This window comes from Ovis aries, chromosome 22 (genome assembly GCF_016772045.2).
Source record: "Ovis aries strain OAR_USU_Benz2616 breed Rambouillet chromosome 22, ARS-UI_Ramb_v3.0, whole genome shotgun sequence".
NCBI classification, from domain to species: Eukaryota; Metazoa; Chordata; class Mammalia; order Artiodactyla; family Bovidae; genus Ovis; species Ovis aries.
In genome coordinates, this window is record NC_056075.1 from 25387798 (window position 1) to 25414031 (window position 26234).

Genomic DNA, 26234 nt, shown 5'->3' on the forward strand with positions numbered 1-26234 from the left:
ATATACACACAAGGAGTACTTGCGGGATCATTCCATCAATCACTTAATTAAAGAACAAGAATTAGGGATAGTTTAAAGTACCCTCGTTATAAACTCAGTTATAAATTTTTGCTCATTTAAAGTTTTGCCTTCATTTGTCTCTGCTGCTTACCACTCCTTCCAGTGTCTCCTCCAGTACTCATGCACACCTGTACATATTTAAGTGGGCAAATGCATTAGATGTATGTAGTAATGCATGTTATTTTAGGCAGTAACAAAGAGTTCTCTGCTTTTAACCCTAAAGTGACCTTTACTTTTTACTTTGACCCATTTATTTTTAAACACCATTATTTTTAAAGCAAGTGTGTGCAGAGGTTTCTTTATAGAAATACACCTATGGACTCCTGGATTCCTCATTCAGTGTATAGATTTCAGGGGTTGATTGAGGAAGATTTTACAAGTAATTATATAATAAGTAAATATATTCTTATTGTAGACAAAATATAGATGTGCATAATATAAAAAGGAAAGGCCCCACTTCAACTCTGTCTCCTTAAGCCCATTCATTTCCCCAGAATTAATCATAGCTCATTTATGTAGGTATTCTTTAAAACATTTTATTTCCATGCAGTTATGGCACAAACCTATATTTATAAAGACATCTTTATTTGATTTTTTTTTTCATCAATTGGATCATGCCACGGGTGCTCGTGCATGCTCAGTCACTTCACTGGTATCTGACTCTGCAATCCATGGACTGTAGGCCACCAGGCTCCTCTGTCCATGAGATTCTCCAGGCAAGACTACTGGAGTGGGTTGCCATGCCCTCCTCCAGGGGATTGTCCTGACCAAGGGATCGACCCTGCGTCACCTGTGTCTCCTACATTTCAGGTGGATTCTTTACCGCGACACCATCTGGGGGTCTCTTTTATTCGCAGTGTGGTACTTTGTTATATCTGTACCTTTGATTATTTAAATGTTCCTTAGTTCATGTACATTAGCCAGTTTCCGGTTTTTCATTGCTGTGAACAATACCACAATGAACATTTTCGCCCTTGCCTCTTTGTGAAGATATATGAACATTTCTCTAGAAAACATCACTTGAGTTAACATTATTGGTACAAGATATGTACATTTAAAATTCTGATAGATATTTCAAATTTGTTCCTCCAGAAATCTGTACCAATTTCTCTTTAACTGGTAGGCTATAAAATTAACTCTTTCCTGCTCCCTTGCCTGAACTAGATACTCTTTTTAAAAAAAAATTATTACAAATTCTGTGGACAAGAAAATGCAATATAATGGTTGTTTTAAATTGCATCATTGTTCCCAGGAGGTAAAGCTCTGTGTGCTGAGGGCTTTGCTGACCATTTTCCCCTGTGTCTAAGTGTTGCTCTTCCCTCCCCTTGCAGATGCTCACTACCTCACCTGCAGGATCCAGGAATGTGCTGAGACTACTCGGAGTGGGCCTTTTGCCCGCTCCATCGACATCAGTTCCCTGGTGGTCCAGGATGAATATATATTCATTCAGGTGAGTCCAGGTACACCATCACTGGTAGAGGGAAGATGCATGGGTGAAGTCCAACTGATCACTAGGAATATGAGGATGGCTTTCCAGAGGCTGTAAAGCTGTGGAGCTGGGGTGCTGTCCCTTCTTTGCTTTGGGTACCCAGTACCCTGGGGAAACCCCAGACTTCTGGGGAAAGATGAAGGTGTTATGGGTCATTATTGTTTACAGGGAACTTTAGTGGCCCTCTGAATCCTGTGGTGGAATTGCCATTTTATTCTGTCATTGGGATGTTGAAATGACCAGGACTTGGGCTGGGGTTTGAGATTACTTGGAATCAAGTCTCATTAGAAATGAGCAATCAGAGATGAGATAAGTAATTTATCAAAGCCACATTCTATTTCTGTCCAAAGTGACTTGTCTAATGTGGGAATGAAAATCTCCAAGAAATTAAGCCTTCTAGGATTTTGTTTCTGTGAAAATCTAGGTCTCACTAAATCTTCCCCTTCCTTTCCAGTGCCTACCACCCCCTCAAATGTGAAGCCCCAAATTCTTGACTCCAAGAACTCCATGACTCTTAGAGAAAACTGGATGTAACTAACATTTTTAGGCAGGCAAGGGAAGCCTTGGTTTAGATTTTGAGTTTCACTGGAAGGAGATGCAAAATAGATTTTAAAATGAGGGAAAAGAAAAGAAGATGCTCTACTGAGTGATGGACTCTGTGTGTGTGTGTGTGTGTGTGTGTGTGTGTGTGTGTGTGTATGTTATTGAGATAAATCATACTTGGATTTGAGGGCAAGTTTGATTCCTCCCAATCCCCGCCTTTCCACCTTTCTCCAGTCCATTGTTTTCCAGACTGCTTCCTTTAGGAACCTTTGACCTTTGAAATTTCTGTAAATTTTCTCTGCCTCACTCCTGGCCTCTCTGTCCGTAGTAGGACTATCTTCTCTGTGAGACCTTCTGTGTATTTCCAAGTTGGGTACGACTCTTCCTTGAAATTGTGAAGCTCTTATTATCTGCTGTTCCTCTAGCACATAGGCTATTAGGCATTGTTACTTCAGTCTTAGTGGAGTTGTCTATTTCCAAATTGTGTTTTGCACTCTCTGAGAATAGGGACAATGTTTTATACACACATTTTACACTGAACTTTCACCCTAACAAGATGTCATTGCAAATCAAGGATGCTCAATGACTACTTGTTTTATTGATTGACTCTACATGTAGCAGTTACTTTTTTTTTCTTTTTTACAAATTAGCTGCATAGATTTTTGAGGTCTAATATGATACAGGAGAGGTTTCACAGGTGGCGCTCATGCTAAAGAACACTCCTGGCAATGCAGGAGACATAAGAGACACCAATTTGATCCCTGGATCAGGAAGATTCCCTGGAGGAGGGCATGGCAACCCACTCCAGTATTCTTGCCTGGAGAATCTCCATGGACAGAGAAGCCTGGTGGGCTATGGTCCATAGTGTCGCAAAGAGTCAGACACAACTGAAGTGACTTAGCACACGTGCATGCATAATACAGGAAAAGTAGCCAGCCATTCAAAAGCAAGCTCAAAAGAAGGAGTCAAAGAGAGATTTTTGTGTTTACATAATCACTGGTTTCTCAGCTTGATTAAAAGCCAGAATTTTAGGAACTTTTTTCCTAAATTTTGGCAGGTCGTTGATACTACAATTTTCTTATTCCTAGACATTCATTGAATACATACCATGCACAATCCACAGTAGCAGGCACTACGCTTGGTGTTCCCTAACTTTCTGCCTTTGACCTTCTTAACCACCACCAGCTCCACCACCACCCACCCCATTCTACCCCGCACGCCGCTGCCTGGGAAATCTCATGGTTTTTAGCATCTTCTCCACGTTCTGGTAACTCTTAAGTCAATGTGCTATGACCTCTATCATGTACAGCAGGCCTACATATCTAACAGCCGTCTCAGTGTAGCTATTACGTAGGTAAAATATAATTGCCATGTCCCCTTTGAATTTCAACTACCCTCAGGATAGGGTAGTTGATGGTTAAGTTGAGTTACTCTGCCAGATCATTCAAGGTAGAAACCTGGATGTCATCAGTTAAAATTAAATGAACCCACAGCCTCTGCTAATATCACTGTTAGTTATTTCTCAAGGGTTTCCTTTCATTCTATTCCCATTCTATTTATGGCCCCAGTTTAAGGCTTTATTATTATTTTCTCAGTGTTAATTTTTTAAGGTAAAAGCACAGGGATGATTTATGAATTTACCAATCTGATTGCCCTTTTCTTAACGCTAATAGTGCATAAAATGACGAACATGGCAGAATTGTTTCTGGGAAATATGACTTAGAACTTAAAATGTTCATTTTTTTTTTTTGGTTTCATTTCCTTGTATTGCATAAAGTTTTCTGTAACTGCAGGCCAATATCTATATTTGTTTTCTAAATGTTCTCAAATACTCTTTTTTTAAAAAAAAAATCTTATTGTTCTGGAAACCAATAGAATTTTTTTCTCTTTGATCAGCATTAAAATTTCTTTTGAAAGAGATATGAGTTCCATTATTCAATAAAGTTTATTGATTCCCTACTACATTGCAGACCCCCTGTTTTACGTGCTGGGGTAAGATATTAAACACAATAGAGTTCCTGTTTACATGCTAATGGGAGACAGGAAAAATATGTAGATGATGTGTATATATATATATATATATACACACACACACTGATATATATATATATATATGTATATATATACACACACACTGATATGAAAGGCCATGAAGGGTAGTGGCTAATGACCTGTAGTTTAGAGCCTGACAGCCAGCATTTATTCTGCTGCTGCTGCTGCTAAGTCACTTCAGTCGTATCCAACTCTGTGCAACCCCATAGATGGCAGCCCCTTGCCAAACAGCTGAATGATCTTTACCTCATTAGACTCATCTATAAAAAGAGGAAAATTGTACTATCTACTTCATGGGTTGCTAAGAGGATGACATTTGTCAGTTAAATCTATAAAGCACCAAAACAATGTTATATAAATGTTGCTTTCTCTTTATCTATCTTCTATACCATCTATTAATTTAGTTATAGAATATATCAGAGAATGGAAGTGCTATGGATCAAAATAAATGAGGGGCCATGAATTTTGGGTGTCTGTAGATACTTCTATTTAGGATGACCTGGGGAGACCTCTTTGGTTGGTGATCAGGGAGAGAATGGCCAGAGTGTGCAGTCAGAGGGGGACGAGGAGCCAGGTCTCTTGTGCTCTATGGTTTCTTGAGCCCCTGATACAGATGTGGGGTAGGCAGGTAGAAATTTGAGGCTGAGTTTAGAAGCAGGAATGGTGGAAAGTTAGGGGCTGGGGATATAAATTGGGACGGTGTCAGTGTATTGATACTTTTGAGCCACAACATTGAAGTCACTAAAGGAGTAAGTATTGATAGAGAAGAGAAGAGATCTAAACACTGGGCCATTGGGCACTTCAATATATAGAGTTCAGGGAGATGAGGGAAGTGGCAAATGAGACTTGGAAAGTTTAGAGATGACATCAGAAAGGCATAGGCTGGTAGATTCCACAGAGTCTTGAAGAGTTTTTAAGGATTTATTATTATTACTAAATAATAAGAAAGAAATGGGAAACAGTAAAATTACAATGCTCCAAATAATGCAAAAGACCAATGCTCTTGAGCAAAACATTGAATTTCATTAATAATGAAGTAAACATGGATTAAATACTGTTATTTCCAACTATCAATCAGGTAGGATGAAATGAAATAAAGTCAATGGATTGCAGGTAAACAATAATATACATCTTCAGGTACAGATGTAAGTAGGTTGCCCATCAGTACTTAATCAGAGTCCTTTCCTCCTCATAGGTGGGTTTGAGGGTTGATTTTGATCAATGTGAGAGATATCTCTTAGTTCTGACAGTGTATACTTAGTTTTTAGTTATAATTGTTTATTAAAAAAAATTATATGATCTGTTTAATATCTTACCCCAGCATCTAAAACAGGGGGTCTGCAATGTAATACGGAATCAATAAACTTTATTGAATAATGGAACTCATATCTCTTTCAAAATAAGTTTTAATACCGATTAAAGAGTAAAAAATTCTATTGGTTTCCAGAACAATAATATTTTTCTTAAAAAAAGAGTATATGAGAACATTTAGAAAACAAATATAGATATTGGCCTGCAGTTACAGAAAACTTTATGCAATACAAGGAAATGAAACAAAAAAACTGCATCTTCTATTTCATATAATCTATTGATTTCCTCCTGTGAGCAGTTTAAAAGTTAGTGCATTGCCATGCCTTTCTAGTTCTTCCGCTTTCTCTTTAATTCCTCTACCACCCAGTTTTGATTGGTTATATTATCTTTTAGTGTTTGCTTTCTTATCTTGAAATGCAAGTTGCTATTAGTTTAAATATTTTATTAAGCACTGTTGAAAACAGGTAGAAAAAAATAGTATGTGTGTTTATGATCGCCTTTTGTCTCCCTTCTATACAACCTCAGTTTGCTAATTAAATCATTTGGAACATTTATATTCTGCTCAAACCAGAATTCCTGCATTTATTTTTATTTTAGTTTTATAGGTAAATGAATTCAGTGCTCACCATCCGTCCTTTTACTAGAGTTTCCCATTTATTTCTTGGTTGTCTGAAATTTGTCTTTAAGTAAAGTCTTCAAGAGAGATGAATTCTTGAATGCCAAAAATATGTTTGTTTATCCCCTTTATGCTTTAATATCATCTTTTAAGTATAAAACTTATGTGTTATTTACTTTCCATGAGAACTTTGTTTTGTTAACTTATGGAATGTTACTGTCTGTGATTAGTCTCACATTTTTGCTTTCTATGCGTCTTTATGTATTTTTTGCCCTTGATATGTAAAGATCATATATATATATATATTTGCATGCTATTTTATTTTATTGGTGTATGTTTTATGGTCGGTAATACTATGTTGATTCTTTCCGCTGGAATGTATCTCATTTAATTGGCTCAATTTCTCCTTCCTTTTTAATTTCTCAAAAGTTTCTGTGTTTTAGCTGTCTTTCTTCTAGACACTTAGAATGTGTACAGTGGACAAAAAAGCAAAGGGGAGACATCAAATTTTTCTTCCAGTATGTTTAACTCCCTGAGCAAAATGAGATTTATACAAACAATTTTATTCATACTATCCTTGCATGAGTATTTAGCCAAGTCCAGGCTTCCCTGGCGGAGAAGACAATGGCAACCCACTCTAGTACTCTTGCCTGGCAAATCCCATGGATGGAGGAGCCTGGTAGGCTGCAGTCCATGGGGTCGCTAGGAGTCAGACACAGCTGAGCGACTTCACTTTCACTTTTCACTTTCATGCATTGGAGAAGGAAATGGCAACCCACTCCAGTGTTCTTGCCTGGAGAATCCCAGGGACGGGGGAGCCTGGTGGGCTGCCGTCTCTGGGGTTGCACAGAGTTGGATACTGTGCAACTTAGCAGCAGCAGCAGCAGCAGCAGCAGCAGCAGCAGCAGCAGCAGCAGCAGCAGCAGCAGCAGCAGCAGGCTTCCCTGGTGGCTTAGATGGTAAAGAATCTGCCTGCAATGCGGGAGACCTGGGTTTGATCACTGGTTTGGGAAGATCCCCTGGAGGAGGGCATGGCAACCCACTCCAGTATTCTTGCCTGAAGAATTCCATAGACGGAAGAGCCTAGAGGGCTACAGTCCATGGGGTCAAAGAGTCAGACACGACTGAGTGACTAGCACACACAAGCTTCTTTCTCCCTTTTTTCCTGTTGTTTTTAAGTTGTTTTCATGCACATTGCCAGCTTATATTTTATCTGTTTTTGTTGTCTCAACATATCTCTCCTGAGCTCTTGTATTTAGGCTTTGACCTCTTCTCTTATAATGGTAATCTCATCATGTGAGTTATTTTGAATCATTAAAATTAACCAGTGTAATCACAATTTTTATTTACTTCATGGAAACACTTTTTTTCTATATCTGCTCTGTGTTTTTTCTTTTTCCTCTCTTCTTTAGTTTTGTTGTTTTATAACCTGTGTTTTCTCCATCTTTATGTTTTTTATAGTTACCTATTTTTTTTTTTTAATGATATGAGCTCTTCCAGCTGAACTATTTGAGGAGGTTCATCTTGGGGATCAGGGCTCTGATCAAGGTTCTTTTTCAGCTTGATAAGAGTCCCCTTTGGTTCTCAGTAAGTTTCTATAAAGCTCAATTACTCCCCATGGAATATACAGTCCGTGGAATTCTCCAGGCAGAATACTGGAGTGGGTAGCCGTTCCCTTCTCCAGGGGAATCTTCCCAACCCAGGGATCAAACCCAGGTCTACCCACACTGCAAGTGGATTCTTTACCAACTGAGCCATCAAGGAATCCCATAAAAGTGAATAGTATTAGTCTTTTAGTGGATTTTTCTTATAAGGTAAAACCACCCGAGTGTTTCTCATCCAGCCATACCTCTCCAGCTTCTTGTCTCCAACCAGTTCCAGGAACGTTTCCACTGCCAGTTCCTGGGCAACAATTACCTTTGCTCCAAATAATAGGTTGTTAGTTTTGCTCCTTTGAAAATATCTTTAGAGAACTCTATTTCTCTAGCTTGATCTAAGATTGTAGCTGCAGGCATTTTTGCTCTGGTGCCTGTCTGTACCCTGTTTGTCCTTCACTGCCTTTGGCTTCATTTCCACGTATAGTGTTTCAGGGTTATATTTTCCTTAAGTATAGAATTTGTGTTTTTCTTTTTGCATGTTTTCCTTGTTGCTCCAGGATGATTTATGAAAGAATAGGGGAAAGCACCATTATCACTTGGCTATTAAAAACCATTTATAAACCCTTTTATATTTTTTGAAAGGTTGCAATAAATGATTTTCTTACTCCCAGATCAGCGCACCTCCAATCAGTTTACAACACTCCTTCCAAAGTAATTTATTTAAAATAAAAATCAATGTCCTTGCCTTCAGTGGCTTCTCATCATCTATAGGTTAAAATCCAATTTCCTTAACATTGCCTGTAAGGTATTCTGTGATCTGGATCGTGCCTCCTGCATCGGCCTTCTGTGAATTCCTTTTCCACCACTGTCCCCCATGTACTTTCTTTTTCGTATTTTACACTTCAATAAAAATAAACTGTTTTAGTCTCTATTCATGCACCATGTCATTTTTGTACTATGTCAGTTCTTGCCTAATATGCTTTTCTTGTTTTGCTTTGCTTTTCCCAGCTTGGAATGTTCCTTCATCAGACTAACTCAGTCTTTAAGGTTCAACTTAGGCAATGCCTCCTATGGGGTATCTTCCCTGACACCCTCAGTCAGATCCTATGCTGATTACTTATGTATGTGCATTAAGCCTCCTGCAACAAGTTTTGTAAACTTTAAGAGGAATGAGACTACGTCTTATTCATCATTGCTTTTCCTGCACTTGGCGTCATGACTGGTGCTCAATAAATATTTGTTAAGCTGAACTGAACTGAGAAGATAAGACACCGTCCTCATTCCCAGGGAGTGTAGTTAGTTATCTTTTTAAAAAACAAGGGAGTCTTGTTTCTCCAACTAACAATAGAAGACAACTTAGAGTGATTGGCAATTGCTCACTGCATAAGAAATGACCGTTTGTAGAATGTCTCTGTATCTTTATAGAACTGCTGTCCAGGAATTATCCATTATGTTATTCAGTGTCTTTTTTATATTCATTCATTTAAATGTATTAAAATACATTCAGCCCGGTGGGGAAAACAGACAATGAAACAAATATAATCAAGTGTGATAAGAGATGTATTTGTGGGAAGCACATGTTGCTCTCAGAGTGAGGAAAGAGCTCTTCAGCCTGCCCTGGGTCAGTGCAAGCTTCCTGGCAGCTGGGCTGAAAGTATCAGTTAGACAGGTGAAGGACAAAGGGCACTGCAGGCAGGGGAGGCAGGGGGAAATGAAGTGAGAGCCCATAGTGTATCAGGACCTCTGTCTAAGGACACTTGTAGGAGGGAATGAAGTGGCTGGAAAATAAACTAGAGGACTGTCCTGGAGAGGCAAACTTTTTCTGTTTCCTGTCATTAGATATCGGTAGTTTTGTTTTTCCCTCTTTACAGCTGCTAAAAACTTCAAAACTAATTTTTGTGTCAGTTTCAGCAGCTTCCAATTAAGCTCTATGATATTGTTTTCCTTACCACTGGTCATTTTTGATGGCTTGGTACCTCTCTTCTATTTATTCAGTTGTTTTTTGTTTTTTATATTTTTGCTTGATAGTTGACTAGATAGGAAGGGCTTTATGGAAAAGGTAAGATTTGCACTTTAGTGGATGAATATCAACCTCCGAGGCAAGGAAAGAGCAAAGATTTTTCATTCTGTTTGTTGAGATAAAGCTGCTTCAGAAGATCTTTGTGTCAGAGCAGTAAACCCTCAGAGACCACCAGCAGCCCCCAAAGTTTGAACCTACAGATTTGTATCTGATCAAACTATCATGGGTTTGGGATAGGTTGTATTCTTTCTATAGTGGCTAGAAGTCTGTCAAAGAACAGTCTTGGGAGAAACAGCTATAGCTCGCCCAGGCTTGGGTCCAGCCCAGCGCTCACGGGTACCATCCCGTGGAGTCTTCCTAAAGCAGAGCTGGACACTGAGGATTATGCTGCCACTGACAGGGTCTGTCCTCCTTCCATATTTGACTTCCGAAGGGGAGATTTGTAAAGGCAGATTATTTACTTCTTTTTTTAAAAAATATAAATTTATTTATTTTAATTGGAGGCTAATTACTTTACAATATTGTATTGGCTTTGCCATACATCAACATGAATCTGCCATGGGTGTACATGTGTTCCCCATCCTGAACCCCCCTCCCACCTCCCTCCCCATACCATCCCTCTGGGTCATCCCAGTGCACCAGCCCCAAGCATCCTGTATCATGCATCGAACCTGGACTGGCGATTCGTTTCATATATGATATTATACATGTTTCAATGCCATTCTCCCAAATCATCCCACCCTCTCCCTCTCCCACAGAGTCCAAAAGACTGTTCTATACATCTGTGTCTCTTTTGCTGTCTTGCATACAGGGTTATCGTCACCATCTTTCTATATTCCATATATATGCGTTAGTATACTGTATTGGTGTTTTTCTTTCTGGCTTACTTCACTCTGTATAATTGGCTCCAGTTTCATCCACCTCATTAGAACTGATTCAAATGTATTCTTTTTAATGGCTGAGTAATCCTCCATTGTGTATATGTACCACAGCTTTCTTTTCCATTCGTAAGGCAGATTATTTACTTCTATGCCGATGACCTGAGGAGCTAAATAACAGTAGTACAGGTGTTAAGTGGCTTTGGTTTTTCACAATTCCAAGGGACTTCCCACCTAAATCTGCTAGCTTTTTAAAGTATTGATATCTTACATTTTGTTTAGTGCCACCAGAGGTAGAATTCCAAAGGGGGAAAGCAAACAAAGCCTTGACGAAAAGGAGACGAGTCTGTCCCTTCACTCTTTCATGCCTTCATGTGCCCAGGTGTTTCTTGGGAGTCTGTACACTGGCTCTTAGAAGACTTCTCTTGATGCTCACAAAAATGGAAGCGGTTGTCTGGGCGGGCAGGGTTCCAGGACTCTTTAGTCCCTCCTTAAAAGTGTACTTCTGCTTTGTTTTGCTCTGTGTATCAAGGTTCTTAGTGCTTTTATTTGGCAAAAGGAATCTGCCACTGAGAAATGTTTGAAATCCACGGATGATTTTGTAGCTGCTGACTGTGTAGGTCAAGTTCAGGCATTTTTTGTGTGTGGACAACTGAACCACTAGGAATTCAAGTAATATCCAGGTCTGCATCTGTCTCTTCATACTCATAAATGAGGTGCATGGTTTTGAGGCAAAATTATTTACCCAAAAGTGAATCATTATATACAAATGTATAGACATTTGAGAGAGTGGGTTGAATAACCCAAAACCTAGCTTACCTCTTCATAATGTACTTCTCATAATATTAATTTTGCATAAAATATTCACCCTCTCTCATTTGCCCCTCTACAGGTAAACTTCCCATGACCTGTTTCATTTCCTTTTTGTAGACACATTATTAGCTTTGATCCTGTATCTTGTATGGAGAAGGGTCCATGTACTTACTCAGCTCCTACAGTTTCGAGAGACCCCAGACATCCTGCCTCACCTTTTACTGTTTCATCAACAAGGAGGTAAAGGTAGCTGTCTTGGTGGTTTTGCTTGGGGAACCTACTATGTGACCTCCTGCTGCTGGGGAAGCTGAGCTGGAGATGTACAGGAGGCTGTGAAATGTGTTCATCTGTCCATGCCTTTTCTGTGCAGGGGGCCCAGGGCCTAGAGTTTCATAGTGAAATCAAAAGGAGTTAATCCTTCCCAGAAGAGCCCTTGTTTTAATGGGAAAGTATCTGCCTGAAATGCCTTCGTTCCACATGGATAAAAGAGAAATCAGTTTTCCTCTGTCGGGGCTGGGTAGAGAGAGATAAGTTGGTTTCTGTGTTCTGAGTCAAGATGGTTGGAAATCCTGTCTTTTCTCCTTATGGAATAGCTTTTCTGGTGATTATCTTGGAGAATAGGTAGCTCAGCAGTGGTTAGCAGTAAAATCCCTTCATTGATATGATTCATACCCTGGCTCTTAGGGAGTGTGTTAAAGAAACAGGAGCCACACCCTAATAAGTCATCATAAGAGATTTGTATGTTTCTTAACTGAGTTGTATGAAGCCTGGTCCTTTCCTCTCTTCTGGCACAGGAGGTAGCCTTGAATGTAATATGAATTCAGCCACTCATTGAATGCTTTAATTTTACATGCGATTGAATTTTAAAAAGAATGTATGATATTGGCCTATCTTCAAATGTCTAAAGTATAAGAGAAAAAAAATCCATAATTAAGATACAAATAAAGTACTCTAGAGGGGTGGACAAAGCCAAAAATTCAAAGGAAGGAAGGCCACTCCAGCCCTGCCAGGTCCTTCTCCATATCCACAAGCAGACCAGTAATTTAATGTAGATCTTTCTGCTACTTAATGCCACTTTCATCTGCTGGTGACACTGTGTAGCGAAGACCCCTCTATAGCAAGAGAATCTGAGACTGGAGCAATGCCATACATACAGGTGGTTCTCATATAATTCTAACAGTACAATGAAGCCAGCAGGTAGTTTGGATACAAGTTGCTGTTAGTTTTTAAGAGTTCTGTGTATACATATAGAAAAATAGCACCATTCTATTATTCCCGTGTATTATTTGAGACAGTCTAGAAGTATTAGCAATTAACAAGTAGAAGTAGCCAAATCACAGGTGTTTGTTGAGCTGCTAGAAGTAAAAACAGCAGAGCATGTAAGAGACAGAAGTTGTCCCTCCTCTCAAGTACTTTGTGATTTGAAAGCTGCTGGTCTGATGTGGGGAAATGAATCCTGAACTCAAAGACCTAGGTTGTAATCAGGAATCTGCCACTTACTAGTCAGAGAACGAACATTGGGCAAATCACTTGGATGATCATAGCTTTAATTTCCTAATCTCTGTAGAATGGAATCATGCCAGTTGCTCTGCCTAAATTGGAAGGTTGTTGTGAGGATCGAGCAAGATAATAATGGCTTTGAAATGCTTTGAAAACAAGCCCTGTAAAATGCAAGGTTCAAGAGACTAATCTACATACAAAAATCAGTGTCACTATTGTGCACGTCCTCGCTGAAAGGTTTTTATAAGCCTAGCATATAAAGGATTACTAATCTTTTCCTCACATTCATCCTTTAATTATTCATGGTTTCAACTCATATATGGACACGTGTGCATGAGAAGCTCATCCCACATACCTTCCATACCCTTTTCAAAGAAACAAACTTTTGTGTATAGATAACTGTAGATATTCTGGCACTTAATTGTCTTTCAAGATTCTTGAGTACCTTATTGCAGCATCTTGGTCCCCAGATTGCTTGGGTTTTGATACTTTCTTTAAGAGCCTGCTTTATACACCCACATGAGTGGTAGAAAAGCCTCTATGTGTGGCTACTATATCCCCTAATAAATTTTTTATCTTTCTGAGAGAAAAAAAGAGCCCTGAGGCAGAAATTAATAGAGTGTAATCATTCAAAGAGAAACTATTTGGCAATACTTTAAATGATGTTAATTTTGTCTTAATGGGAGAGATTTTGAATGTTAGATAAATAGCAATTTTATCATTACGGATACATTTACAACACAGGAGTTTAAAGAAAAAAAAAAGAGTTTCAGAGATGATCTTCAAAAGAAATCCAATAAAGACATTGTTCAGTTGCTCAGTCATGTCCAACCCTTTGGACTGCAGCACGTCAGGCCTCCCTGTCCATCACCAACTCCCAGAGCTTATTCGAACTCATGTCCATTGAGTCAGTGATGCCATCCAACCACCTCATCCTCTGTTGTCCCCTTCTCCTCCCGCCTTCAATCTTTCCTAGCATCAGGGTGTTTTCCAGTGAGTCAGTTCTTTACATCAAGTGGCCAAAGTATTGGAGCTTCAGCTTCAGCATCAATCCTCCCAGTGAATATTCAGGACTGATTTTCTTTAGGATTGACTGATTTGATATCCTTGCAGTCCAAGGGACTCTCAAGAGTCTTCTCCAACACCACAGTTCAAAAGCATCAATTCTTTGGTGCTCAGCTTTCTTTATAATCCAATTCTCACATCCATACATGCCTATTTAGCTTTAACTAGATGGAACTTTGTCAACAAAGCAATGTCTCTGCTTTTTAATATGCTATCTGGGTTGGTCATAGTTTTTCTTCCAAGGAGTAAGCATCTTTTAATTTCATGGCTGCAGTCACCATCTGCAGTGATTTTGGAGCCTAAGAAAGTAAAGTCTGTCACTATTTCCATTGTTTCCCCTCTATTTGCCACAAAATGATGGCACTGGATGTCATGATCTTAGTTTCTTGAATGTTGAGTTTTAAACCAGCTTTTTCACTCTCCTCTTTCATTACCATTATGAGACTCTTTAGTTCCTCTGTGCTTTCTGCCATAACAGTGGTGTCATCTGCATATCTGAGGTTATTAATATTTATCCCAGCAATCTTGAATCCAGCTTGTACTTCATCCAGCCCAGCATTTTGCATGATGTACTCTGCATTTAAGTTAGATGAATAAGGTGACAATATACTGCCTTGACATACTCTTTTCCCAATTTGGAACCAGTCCATTGTTCCATGTCCAGTTCTAACTGTTGCTTCTTGACTTGCATACAAATTTCTCAGGAGGCAGGTAAGATGGTCTGGTATTCCCATCTCTTCAAGAATTTCCCACAGTTTGTTGTGATCCTCACAGTCAAAGGCTTTAGTGTATCCAATCAAAGGCTTTAGCGTATTCAATGAAGTCAAAGGCTTTAGAGGTATTCAATGAAGCCGAAATAGATGTTTTTCTAGAACTCTCTTGCTTTTTCTATGACCCAATGGATGTTGGCAATTTGATCTCTGGTTCCTCTGCCTTTCCTAAATTCAACTTGAACATCTGGAAATTCTTGGTTCATGTAGTTTTGAAGTCTGGCTTGGAGAATTTTGAGCATTATTTTACTAGCATGTAAATGAATGCAATTGTCCAATAGTTTGGACATTCATTGGCATTGCCTTTCTTTGGGATTGGAATAGTCCTGTGGCCACTATTGAGTTTTCCAAATTTGCTGGCATATTGAGTGCAGCACTTTCACAGCATCATCTTTTTTGATTTGAAATAGCTCAACTGAAATTCTATCACCTCCACTAGCTTTGTTTGTAGTGATGCTTCCTAAGGCCCACTTGACTTCACATTCCAGGATGTCTGGCTCTAAGTGAGTGACCACACCATCGTGATTATCTGGGTCGTGAAGATCTTCTTTGTATAGTTCTTCTGTGTATTCTTGCCACCTCTACTTGCTTCTGTTAGGTCCATACCATTTGTGTCCTTTATTGAGCCCATCTTTGCATGAAATGTTCCCTTGGTATCTCCAATTTTCTTGAAGAGATCTCTAGCCTTTCCCACTGTATTGCTTTCCTCTATTTCTTTTCATTGATTACTTAGAAGCCTTCTTATCTCTCCTTGCTATTCTTTGGAACTCTGCATTCAGATGGATATATCTTTTCTCCTTTGCCTTTTGCTTCTCTTCTTTTGTCAGCTATTTGCAAAGCCTCCTCAGACAACCATGTTGCCTTTTTGCATTTCTTCTTTTGGGGGATGATTTCAATCATAGTCTCCTGTACAATGTTACAAACCTCTGTCCATAGTTATTCAGGCACTCTATCAGATCTAATGTCTAGAGTCTATTTGTCACTTCCATTTCATAATCCTAAGGGATTTGATTTAGGTCATACCTAAATGGTCTAGTGGTTTTCCCTACTTTCTTCAATTAAAGTCTGAGTTTTGCAATAAGAAGTTGGTGATCTGAGTCACAGTCAGCTCCCAGTCTCGTTTTTGCTGACTGTATAGAGCTTCTCCATCTTCTGCTGCAAAGAATATCACCTTGTCTCAACTGTTCTTTGGACCTCTTGTTTTTTGTCCTAGGGCTGATTTGTTCCTAAGTAGGAGACTAATGAGAGACCTTAGTCATTCTGGTGCAGGTGCCTACCTTGAATTGCAAGGGTGTCAAGGTCCTCTGTAATGATTTGACCAAGCAGAGTCATGGGCCAGTGGATAAGCACTCCTCTCTTCCTGCATCAGAAGGGCAATTCTGAACTTCATCCTCTGAGTCTTTACAGAGTGCACAGTAGAGCAGCCCAGTGGCTTACAGTAATGACCTTGGGGTGGCTTCTCTCCCTCCTTGTCTCCTGCTTTCTAGTTCCACCCCTCCTGGTCCCTAGGAAACTTCCTGAAAAACAAAACCCAAACAATCTGCACAAAAGCCTTTGTCTCAGGCTCTAATTTTGGGGGGAACCCAACTCAGGACCACTTGGAAAGACTCTCTTTGAATCCCTGCTATGCATCTAGGTCGCAAAGAGTCGGACATGACTGAGTGACTGAATTGAACTGAACTGAACTATGCATCTAGGATTGCAGATCAGATGGACAATACAAGACAAACAGAAAGAATCACCCTCATTCCTGTATAAAATGTCTCAATCCAAACACTCATTCCCATCTCTTCTAACTGTTCAGGGACCTGGATTTATTGCTGATTCTTCTGTTCCCTCTAACTGTAGCTTATTCAATCCTTTTTCTGATTTTCCATCAGCATTTAAATATTTTAAAGTATCTACCATCCTTAAAACAAAACAGAACAAGGTTGTTTTGAACCCTATACGCCTTTCTATAAATGACCCATCTTTCATTCACAACCAGATTTCTTGAGCTCAGTCTACATTCATTATGCCTTTTTCTCATCTTTTTCTTTTTTAAACCCACTTGAGTCTGACTTCTGCATCTGCCACTTCAATAAAATTACCTTTGCCAAGTTCATCAAAGGTAGTTTGGAATGGAATCTGGACAACACCCCTCAATAATGACATTGGCGGACTCGTCTGCAGCTTTGAAATCCGACTACTCCTTCCTCCTCGAACCAGCCTCTCTCATTTGCCTCTCTGATAATGTGCAGCCCATCTCTTCCCAGAACCCCTTCAGTCTCTTCTTCCTTTCCTACACAGGTGCCTCTTCCTTTGCCCACCTTTTAAGTGTGGTCTTTTTTCAGGGCCCTCACTAGGTTCCTTCTCTCTGCTCGCTTCTTCCCTGTGATCATTCCCTCCCATCTATTCCTATAGCAGAGCGTCAGTTACCAGCCAGATGTTGATGATTCCCCAGTGTCTCCTGCTGAGACAGAGTGGCTCTGGGGAGGGTTTCTTTATTTTCAGGATGCCCATCAATTTTTTTGGCATGGCGATCTCTTCACTCTATTCAAAGCTTTGCTGTGCCTGTCTCTAATAAGTGAATCCAGTTTGCTTCTTCCCAGGAGATCTGCTGAGGCTTCATGGAAGTTATTAAATACAAGTGCTTATTGCTTGCTAGGCCGAAATAGCAAGGAGTGTTTTTCCTTAATTTCAGAGAATTGTTCTGTGATTAGCTACGTATTAGAACCTAAGTATTTGCCTTTTTAGTAGTACATGGATGGGATATGTCTGGTTTAGGGGTGTCATTTTTTTTTTCATTTTGTGTAATTGGTAATTGCTGCATAGAAAACTGTTACTGTGATTCTGTAGGAAAGACTGATTTTGTTAATTAACAGTATCTCCATGGGCATGAGAGGGCAGTGGTGGTGTGTCTGTTGGGCAGTGTATCTTACAGGGAGAGTGACAGTCGGTGTCTTGCTAGCCAGGAGCCTCATGTGGCTGCATACAACCTGTGTGTTCTGGTCTGGAAGGTTGGTATACTGTCCAGGGCCACAAACACTTCTAAATTCAGCTCAAAGGAATGAGATCAGCTCCACAACTTTCATATCTCTTCCGCTATTTGGAAATCTGCAAGTTCCTATTTCCAAAGCAGTGGTTCTTCAGAATGATTTTCCACCGAGCCACCGCACCACTTTTTACCCACCAATGAGAAAACTGGAAGAACTGTTGTCTTTGTTGGAAAAGGACCTCATGTTTATTTAGTGCCAAGTTCCTACCTGGCATGTGTGCATTTTATTTTACTTTATTCTACTTTATCTTCATAATATTTCAGTATGGTACATAGCATCATCTTTATTTTGCAAAGGAGGAAACTGAATTTCAGAAAATTTTAGAGTCTCACCCTTTGTTGTATAGCTTAATAAATGGTAGAGTAAGGAGGATCTGACCTCAGGGCTGCCTGGGTTCATAAAGCGTGGCAAAACCAAGCCACGATCCTCTCATTCATGTCTCCAACCTGAAGATCTTCACATTAGCACTGAGTATGCTGGTATTCTCAGTACCTTTTCTGGATGACTGTAAAGGTGAAATAGACAGATGCTGCCCCTGTCTTGGGAGACAGCAGTGGCAGGAAGACTTCATTCTACTACTCCTAGTTCAGTGGCCTGTTTGTCAGGATCTGTTTCAATTTTACTTCAGATCAGAAAATTTCTGCATCATTAACCAAAGAAAGGCTTAATGGAATTCAGTACAAGGTAATCATGCCTGCATCTCTGAGAGTTGTCCCTCAGATACACTTAGAGGATTGTTCAAATACTCATCACTGGGGTGCCAAGGGGGTGAGTGACAACATGGTTGATCATCATTGCCATCCCCAGCTCCACTCTTTTCCAGCCTTCCCCACTTGCCTTGCACCTCTCCGATGCTTGATCCAATTTCCACGGTATATTTCAGGAAGCTGTGTCTCTTGTATTCCATTCCAGGGTGTGGAAGAACTATGGAATCATGACCCGATCAGGTCTCCCTGTTATCCTGCCCTTTCAAGTTCCTGCAGGGCTCTACCACACACTCTGCTAAGCCCAGCTCCCAGGAGGATCCCTTTTCTGAGGCCTTCTATTAAAGATAATTGTACTGTTGTAAAAACAACAGTGTTGATAATGAAGGTAGTCGGACTGTTAACTGAGAAGCAGACTATTAAGTCCCGTTCTCTCCCCATCACCATTCTAACCAGAATATATATTTCAGAGGTTCAGCTTTTAAAAATTTTAATCACTATTTGCTTAACTCCTTTGCTAGCTAATGGGGTAAACAGACATTTTGGATTTCTGCAAGTAGCTTTTAAGACTCAGATTCTGAAAATCCTCAGGGTCAGTCAGAATAAGATCTTCTTGGAGTTTTATAGTAGTGGAGCCAGTGGGTAAATAATCAGCTTGATTTGACTGAATGCTTGCTATGTACCCAAGGCTGTGTGAGACTGAAGTGTTGTTTGGTAGATTCATTCACTCATTTTCATTCAACAGTCATTCACTGAGCACTTAAGATGCTCCTATTACTGTGCTCGATGAAAGGGGTGTAATGGTAGACAAGACTGACAAAGTGGCTGTCTTCAGTTTTGTTGGTTTAGATGAAGAGGTAGGACTGGATGGCCTGACAGTCTCCATGAGCGATGCTCAAAGCAGCTAAGGTATGTAAGGCTCCTTCCCAGAGAGAGAAAGACCCATGAGGCATACTATGATCAGGGGCATTTTCTAGAGAATGCAAGGCTCAAGCCAGTTCCCAAAGAAGGGAATTGATTTGAGGAGTCTATCTACAGGACTAGCCAGTGCTCCAAAGAAAAGAAACGTTTCATGGAAGGAGACAGTGTCCATGGTGTGGAGTAGGCGGTTGGGGAAGGGGTGGCATGTATTCCTGCCTTTAAGTCTGGTCTCACCATAACTCACTCTGTGACCTTGGGTCATTATTTTTCCTCCTTGGAACTCAGTTGCCTTATCACAAAATGATAAGATGGCATCCAAATAGAGCTTTCAGACTTTTTGTTGTTGCTGTTCTTAACAGTGGGAACCACTTTTCAGACAACAATGTTCAAGGAATTCCGATGTGTAAAACAGATGCAGGTGGAATGGGTCCTGTTCTAAGCGAGTGAAGAGTTAGATCAGCTCTCTCATCCACCCAGCCTCCTCTTCACCTTTTTACAGACACTCTCACAGTATCTCTGTAGAATTCTAGAATGCCATAGAATCCAGTTTGGAAGGCAGTGGACTGTATGATATGACTCCAGAAATTCCCTTCTCTTGGTAAAATTCCACAAGACTGCTCACTCTACCATGCGGTCCATTGATTCAGACCCAGAGAAGGACTACTATTAGGAAGTATTTCCCAACTCATTTCTCCAGTGTCAGAAAAAACCTTTTTTAAATTGGGATACAGCTAATTCCTCAACAGAGTTGCTGAATCATTCTTCCTCTCTTTCCTTTCACATCCATTCACTGAGGGCTCAGTATGGAGATAGTGCAGCAGGTCAAAAATTAAACAGCAGAAAAGCCCAAAAGTTCCTGCCATGGGAGGGTTTGTATTTAGTGGGAGAGAGGGAGAGAATATATAAGCAAAACAATAAAGAAGAAAAATAATTGCAAATGTGAGAAATCTGTGCAGAAATGTAAGAGCCAATAATAGCAAGGAGGGGACTTCATTCCTTTTTTCATTCCAACAGTCCCTCAACACATTTTTCGGCAGTTACTACCACTCACAAAGCATGGAGCCCCACTGTTGAGATGTTATAGTGAACACAAGACCGACCCTAGTCTTCTCATGGGAGCTTACAATTTAGATGGATTCTCATCTCTGATAGTCATTAGGAGGCAAAAATAAAATAATGTAGAAGTATAAATTAAGAAAAATTGTGTATGTGTGTGCTTGTGTGTGGGTATGAAACATTCCCTGATTTTGCTTTTGAGGCCGGGACATGTGAAGGGTTTTCATGACAGGCGGATTCACGCAGCCTCATTTTTCCCCCTTCCTAAACTGGGAGTCAGAAGGTCTGAACAGAAATCAATTCCTGCAATTTATTTTTAACTTCTTTCTCCTTAGCCAGGATTGATTTTTGTCTTTGTGATCAATGCCAGAGAGAATAGCTCCATGGCCTGAGCAGCTGTTCAAGCCGTCAGTCTGGTCGACCCCACATCTATTGAACGGAACTTTAGAAGCTGATTATGAAAGTAATAGGATGAAGATGTTTAAAGGATGAGCCTGATTACCCCTGCCTTCCTGGTGAAAAATGCCTTCAGGTCGGGGGTGGGTGAGGCAGTGGGACACCCTGTTATTCCCAGTGGGTAAAACCTCTCATGGTGAAGCTGGGAAGAGGGGAGGCCTTAGGGATCAGCTTCTTGTTTGCCAACCTGACTGTCTCCCTCCCTTCCTTTTAAGCTCTTTTCTTTTCTTCCTCCTCCTATTTCATCCTTACTACATCAACTGCTGTTAGATTCAGAACTGCAAGCAAAACATCTGTTGTAAAAAAAAAAAAAAAGGAAATTGATTGGTTCTTCTCTCACTGTGTTTCTTGGGCTTTAAAATTGTCTGATTCTTTGATCCCCATTCTCTCCTCCTCCTCCCTTGTTTCCTTTTAATCCAGCTTGTGTATAATGGGAGCAGGAAGCTAGACACTTACCCTCTTTCCCTCTAGCCTTGGAACCTCTCGAGGCTGGGCTAGATTGCTTCCACTTTCTTCTGTGAAAAAATGTTTTTGGAAGGCATGCGTACCTAGTGATCCTGTGTGGTGGCAGTTCCAGCGAATGCAATTAGAATGGAGAGGAAGCCATGCCCAAGGCCTTCTGTCTGGTTCTCCAGAATAAACGCCTGCAGTTTTACTGCCTGCCCCAGGTGGCAACTGCTTCCAGACTGCAGTATGGAGAAATCATCCCAGGGCTCTTAGTATGTTGTGTTTATTATCTCAGGGCGCTGTGTAATTGCTTCTTAGGTGTTTGTGGGGGCAGGGAGGGAAGGTGTAGAAGCAGTGACTTTCTTACTTCCTCTGAAATATCTGAGATGAGTCCTATGAAGCGGACTGAATGTACCTCTTCTATGTAAGCATTTTCTCTCTTAAGATTTGTCCTTGCCCTTCCTCCACAAGTTTTATCTCCTATCTAATTTTCTCTCTTATTGGATGATCTATAGTTCTTGGAGAAACAATTGTATATAAAGAATCAGCTACCATTTCCTGAGAGGCTAGTATGAGCTAGGCATATTATTAATGAATTTAATTGTTATGGCATCGTATTTCGAGAGTCCTGCTCTTAATTCTATTTCAGAGAAGAGGCACAGAGCAGTTAAGTCATTTTCCCAAGATCACACAGCCAGCAAAGAGTGGAACAGAGATTTGACCTAGGCAGACTGATAGTAGAGCCTTCTTTCTCAATCTCTGCTCTTGTTCTGCTGTTCAAATAAGAGTCACAACTTAAACTTCCTTGTTTGCCTGAAGTAAATTGGGTCAAGAACTGTGTAAGAGGGCATGAGCAGGGGTGGAAAGCTTAACACAGAGTAGATGCTTAAAACAGGTTTATGGCGTCATTGAATGACGACAACAAAAATAAACTGAGATGACCCAGAGGGATTGGATGGGGAGGGAGGTGGGAGGGGGTTCAGGAAGGGGAACACACGTACACTCATGGCAGATTCAAGTCGATGTATGGCAAAACCAATACAATATTGTAGGTTCAGTTCAGTTCAGTTGCTCAGTCGTGTCCGACTCTTTGCGACCCCATGCATTGCAGCACGCCAGGCCTCCCTGTCCATCACCATCTCCCGGAGTTCAGTCAGACTCGCGTCCATTGAGTCAGTGATGCCATCCAGCCGTCTGATCCTCTGTCGTCCCCTTCTCCTGCCCCCAGTCCCTCCCAGCATCAAAGTCTTTTCCAATGAGTCAACTCTTCGCATGAGGTGGAGTTTCAGCTTTAGCATCATTCCTTCCAAAGAAATCCCAGGGTTGATCTCCTTCAGAATGGACTGGTTGGATCTCCTAGCAGTCCAAGGGACTCTCAAGAGTCTTTTCCAACACCACAGTTCAAAAGCATCAATTCTTCGGCGCTCAGCTTTCTTCACAGTCCAACTCTCACATCCATACATGACTACTGGAAAAACCATAACCTTGACTACGCGGACCTTAGTCAGCAAAGTAATGTCTCTGCTTTTGAATATGCTATCTAGGTTGGTCATAACTTTTCTTCCAAGGAGTAAGCGTCTTTTAATTTTATGGCTGCAGTCACCACCTGCAGTGATTTTGGAGCCCCCCAAAATAAAGTCTGACACTGTTTCCACTGTTTCCCCATCTATTTCCCATGGAGTGATGGAATTGGATGCCATGATCTTCGTTTTCTGAATATTGAGCTTTAAGCCAACTTTTTCACTCTCCTCTTTCACTTTCATCAAGAGGCTTTTGAGTTCCTCTTCACTTTCTGCCATAAGGGTGGTGTCATCTGCATATCTGAGGTTATTGATATTTCTCCCAGCAATCTTGATTCCAGCTCGTGCTTCATCCAGCCCAGCATTTCACATGATGTACTCTGCATGTAAGTTAAATAAGCAGGGTGACAATATACAGCCTTGACGTACTCCTTTTCCTATTTGGAACCAGTCTGTTTCATGTCCAGTTCTAACTGTTGCTTCCTGGCCTGCACACAGATTGTAAAGTAAAATAAATTAATTAAATTAAAAAAAAAAAACTGACAGCAGGGGGCAAGGGTGGGGGAAGGAATAGTAAGGGAGTTAGATCACATGTCCACACTGCTGTATTTAAAACAGATTACCAGCAGGGTCCCCCTGTATTTCACAGGGAACTCTGCTCAATGTTATGTGACAACCTGGATGGGAGAGAATTTGGGGGAGAATGGCTATACATGTACACGTATGGCTGAGTCCCTTTGCTGTCCACCTGAAACTCTCATAACTTTATTAATTGGCTATATCCAAAATAAAATAAAAAGTTAGAAAGAAAGAAACTGACAGCATAGGATCTTCAGTTCAGTTCAGTTCAGTCGCTCAGTCGTGTCCGACTCTTTGTGACCCCGTGAATTGCAGCATGCCAAGCCTCCCTGTTTATCTCCAACTCCTGGAGTTCACTCAGACTCACGTCCATTGAGTCGGTGATGCCGTCCAGCCATCTCATCCTCTGTCGTCCCCTTCTCCAATCCCTCCCAGCATCAGGGTCTTTTCCAATGAGTCAGCTCTTCGCATGAGGTGGCCAAAGTACTGGAGTTTCAGCTTTAGCATCATTTCTTCCAGAGAACACCCAAGGCTGATCTCCTTTAGAATGGACTGGTTGGATCTCCTCTTAGGAGATGGAAATTGAAGAAAACATTCATGCTGAGAAAACCAGGACCAGGAAGTGAAACGAGGCCCACAGAGATGTGGCATTTTTGAGTCTCTGCTTTTTGTCAGGTGTGTGTTGCGCCTATATTTTGAGGTTTTTATCTGCTTTGAGGTAAAACTGGGGTGTGGGGCAGTTAAGTGCTTTTTCTTAAAGAGTCCTAATTGCTGATGGGCTGGGGAAAGTTTGGCATCCATGTCTGAGCTTCTGCTCTGATGTTTTTCATAAATTTTCATAACAAAGAACTAAGTCAGTAACCCCAAAAGATAAAATCCCTAATAACCCAGCTGTGACTCTTGGATGCTTCCTTGAAGGGGAATCACATTCCTGACGTGAACCACCTCTGCAGAGATAGACAAATAAAATTTTAATAAGATTATTGAGCAGTATAGTATAGACTTTTTGTTGAAAGTGTCAAGTAAAAATGAAGCAGAGTGTTTATGTCAGATATTGAATGGCAAAAACCCTTAATAAAACCTACACACACCCACTGTTCCTTGCCCGTCTCCCAAAGTGCCTCTTGTGGAACCAGTCAAGCACCACTGATCCACTCACGTGGATCTCCTGTCCTGCTGCCTCTCCAGCTCTTCTGGCCAGGTCCACCCCTGTCTTTACTCTCCCCATCTCACTTTGGTGTGTAGCTCAGTTCAGCTGTGATCTGGTTTCTCTAGTTTTCTGTCCTCAAATCCATCTCCTCATTCGCCAAAGATGTCCCTCAATGTGAGAATCCCCTCTCCTCCTAAGGCAGTGGGACTGTAAATAACACTTAGACAGTAAAGAATCAGCCTGCAATGCAGGAGACCAGGGTTTGATCTCTAGGTGGGAAAGATCCCCTGGAGAAGGAAATGGCTGCACCCTCCAGTATGCTTGCCTGGAGAATTCCTTGGACAGAGGAGGCTGGTGGGCTATAGTCCGTGGTGCCGCCAAGAGTCAGACATAACTGAGCAACTAACACTTTTACTTTTCATTCAATTATTATTGGCGTGTATGTACACACATGCACACCACACCGTGGAGGGTGATAAAGAAGGCTTATGCCTACATCTTTGGAGTCAGGCAGGTATGAGCTGCAATTCAAGCTCAGCCCTCTACCAGCTGTCACTCTTCCATCTCCATGTATTAGTCATGTTATGTATAAAATGATATAGGATGAGTATGGACTCCGCAGTGCCCAGTATTGATTTATTGTAATTCTAGAAGGATCATGAGAATACGCTGTGGTGTGGTTCCGGGGTAGGGGTGTTGTAGCCACACGTTCTGGGAAACAAACTCACTCAGAAGGACAATGCAGATAGTGGAGTGCAGGCCCAAGGCAGAGTCTCTTCTTAGCCAAGGACCCCGACCAGTTTTTGTGAAAACCTTATATATCCTAAGTGTACATGTCAAACCCACCTCCCCAAATCGCTGAAACTAGTCTGAACGAAGGAAAAGAAAGATACTATCAAAGTTAACCCATGATTTGTATGCCTTAAACCGTGATTTGTATGCCTTAAACCCGTGATTCGTATGCTTTAAGCCTAAGTAGTTAATGGTGGACAATTATCAATAGGCCTGTGGTCATACCCCAATAAGCATAATAGAATTTATGATTCTATTTGGTTGCACAGATAATTAGGGTGGTATTTTTTTTAGGCGATGGAGAGTCTGGGTACAAGCCCTGAGGCTCTCCCATCTGGGGGGGGGGGGTTCTGATTTTCCAGTTTGTATGTCGTTTCCATAGATACAGGGCACATAGCTCAAAGTCCACAGTCCAGCCCAAGATGGAGTCCTGCTTTCAAGACGGAACCTGTTTTGTCTTTTCCTCCTTCAGGGGTTTCTCTGTTTTATACTTCTTAGCTTTTGCTCTGCTCAGAGTACCATGGCATTGGCATTCACTCTGCATTGCCGTTGGTACATCTTACACGTTTGGCTTATTTTTGCAAAGAAATGGTGAACTCCATGAGGTCACAGCCCATGACTCCTGTGACATCTAACACAGCCTGGGCACAAAAGTGCTGAATAAGTAAATACATTGATTGATTGATCAATGTAACATGTAGTAGAATTGGGGCTGATATCCCTAATGAGGTGTCTGAATGAGATTAATGTTTGAGGAATGATGTGAATCTGGCCAGACCTTTAATTAATCTGTGGTTTCAGCAGTGGATAGGGAAAAACATCTTGTAATCTGCTTCTTCATGTCCCACAGGAAAGC

General features: G+C 40.9%; 1 protein-coding gene across 2 annotated transcripts in view; it reads left to right on the forward strand.

Annotated features, from left to right (window-relative positions):
• The window catches only part of SORCS3 (sortilin related VPS10 domain containing receptor 3), a 654973-nt gene that overhangs the window by 481031 nt on the left and 147708 nt on the right, over nucleotides 1–26234 (forward strand). For both annotated transcript variants that reach the window (XM_004020175.5, XM_060404717.1), the window contains exon 7: nucleotides 1392–1510. In XM_004020175.5, the coding sequence (XP_004020224.2) occupies nucleotides 1392–1510 (119 nt within the window). The remainder of the gene's footprint in view (nucleotides 1–1391; nucleotides 1511–26234) is intronic.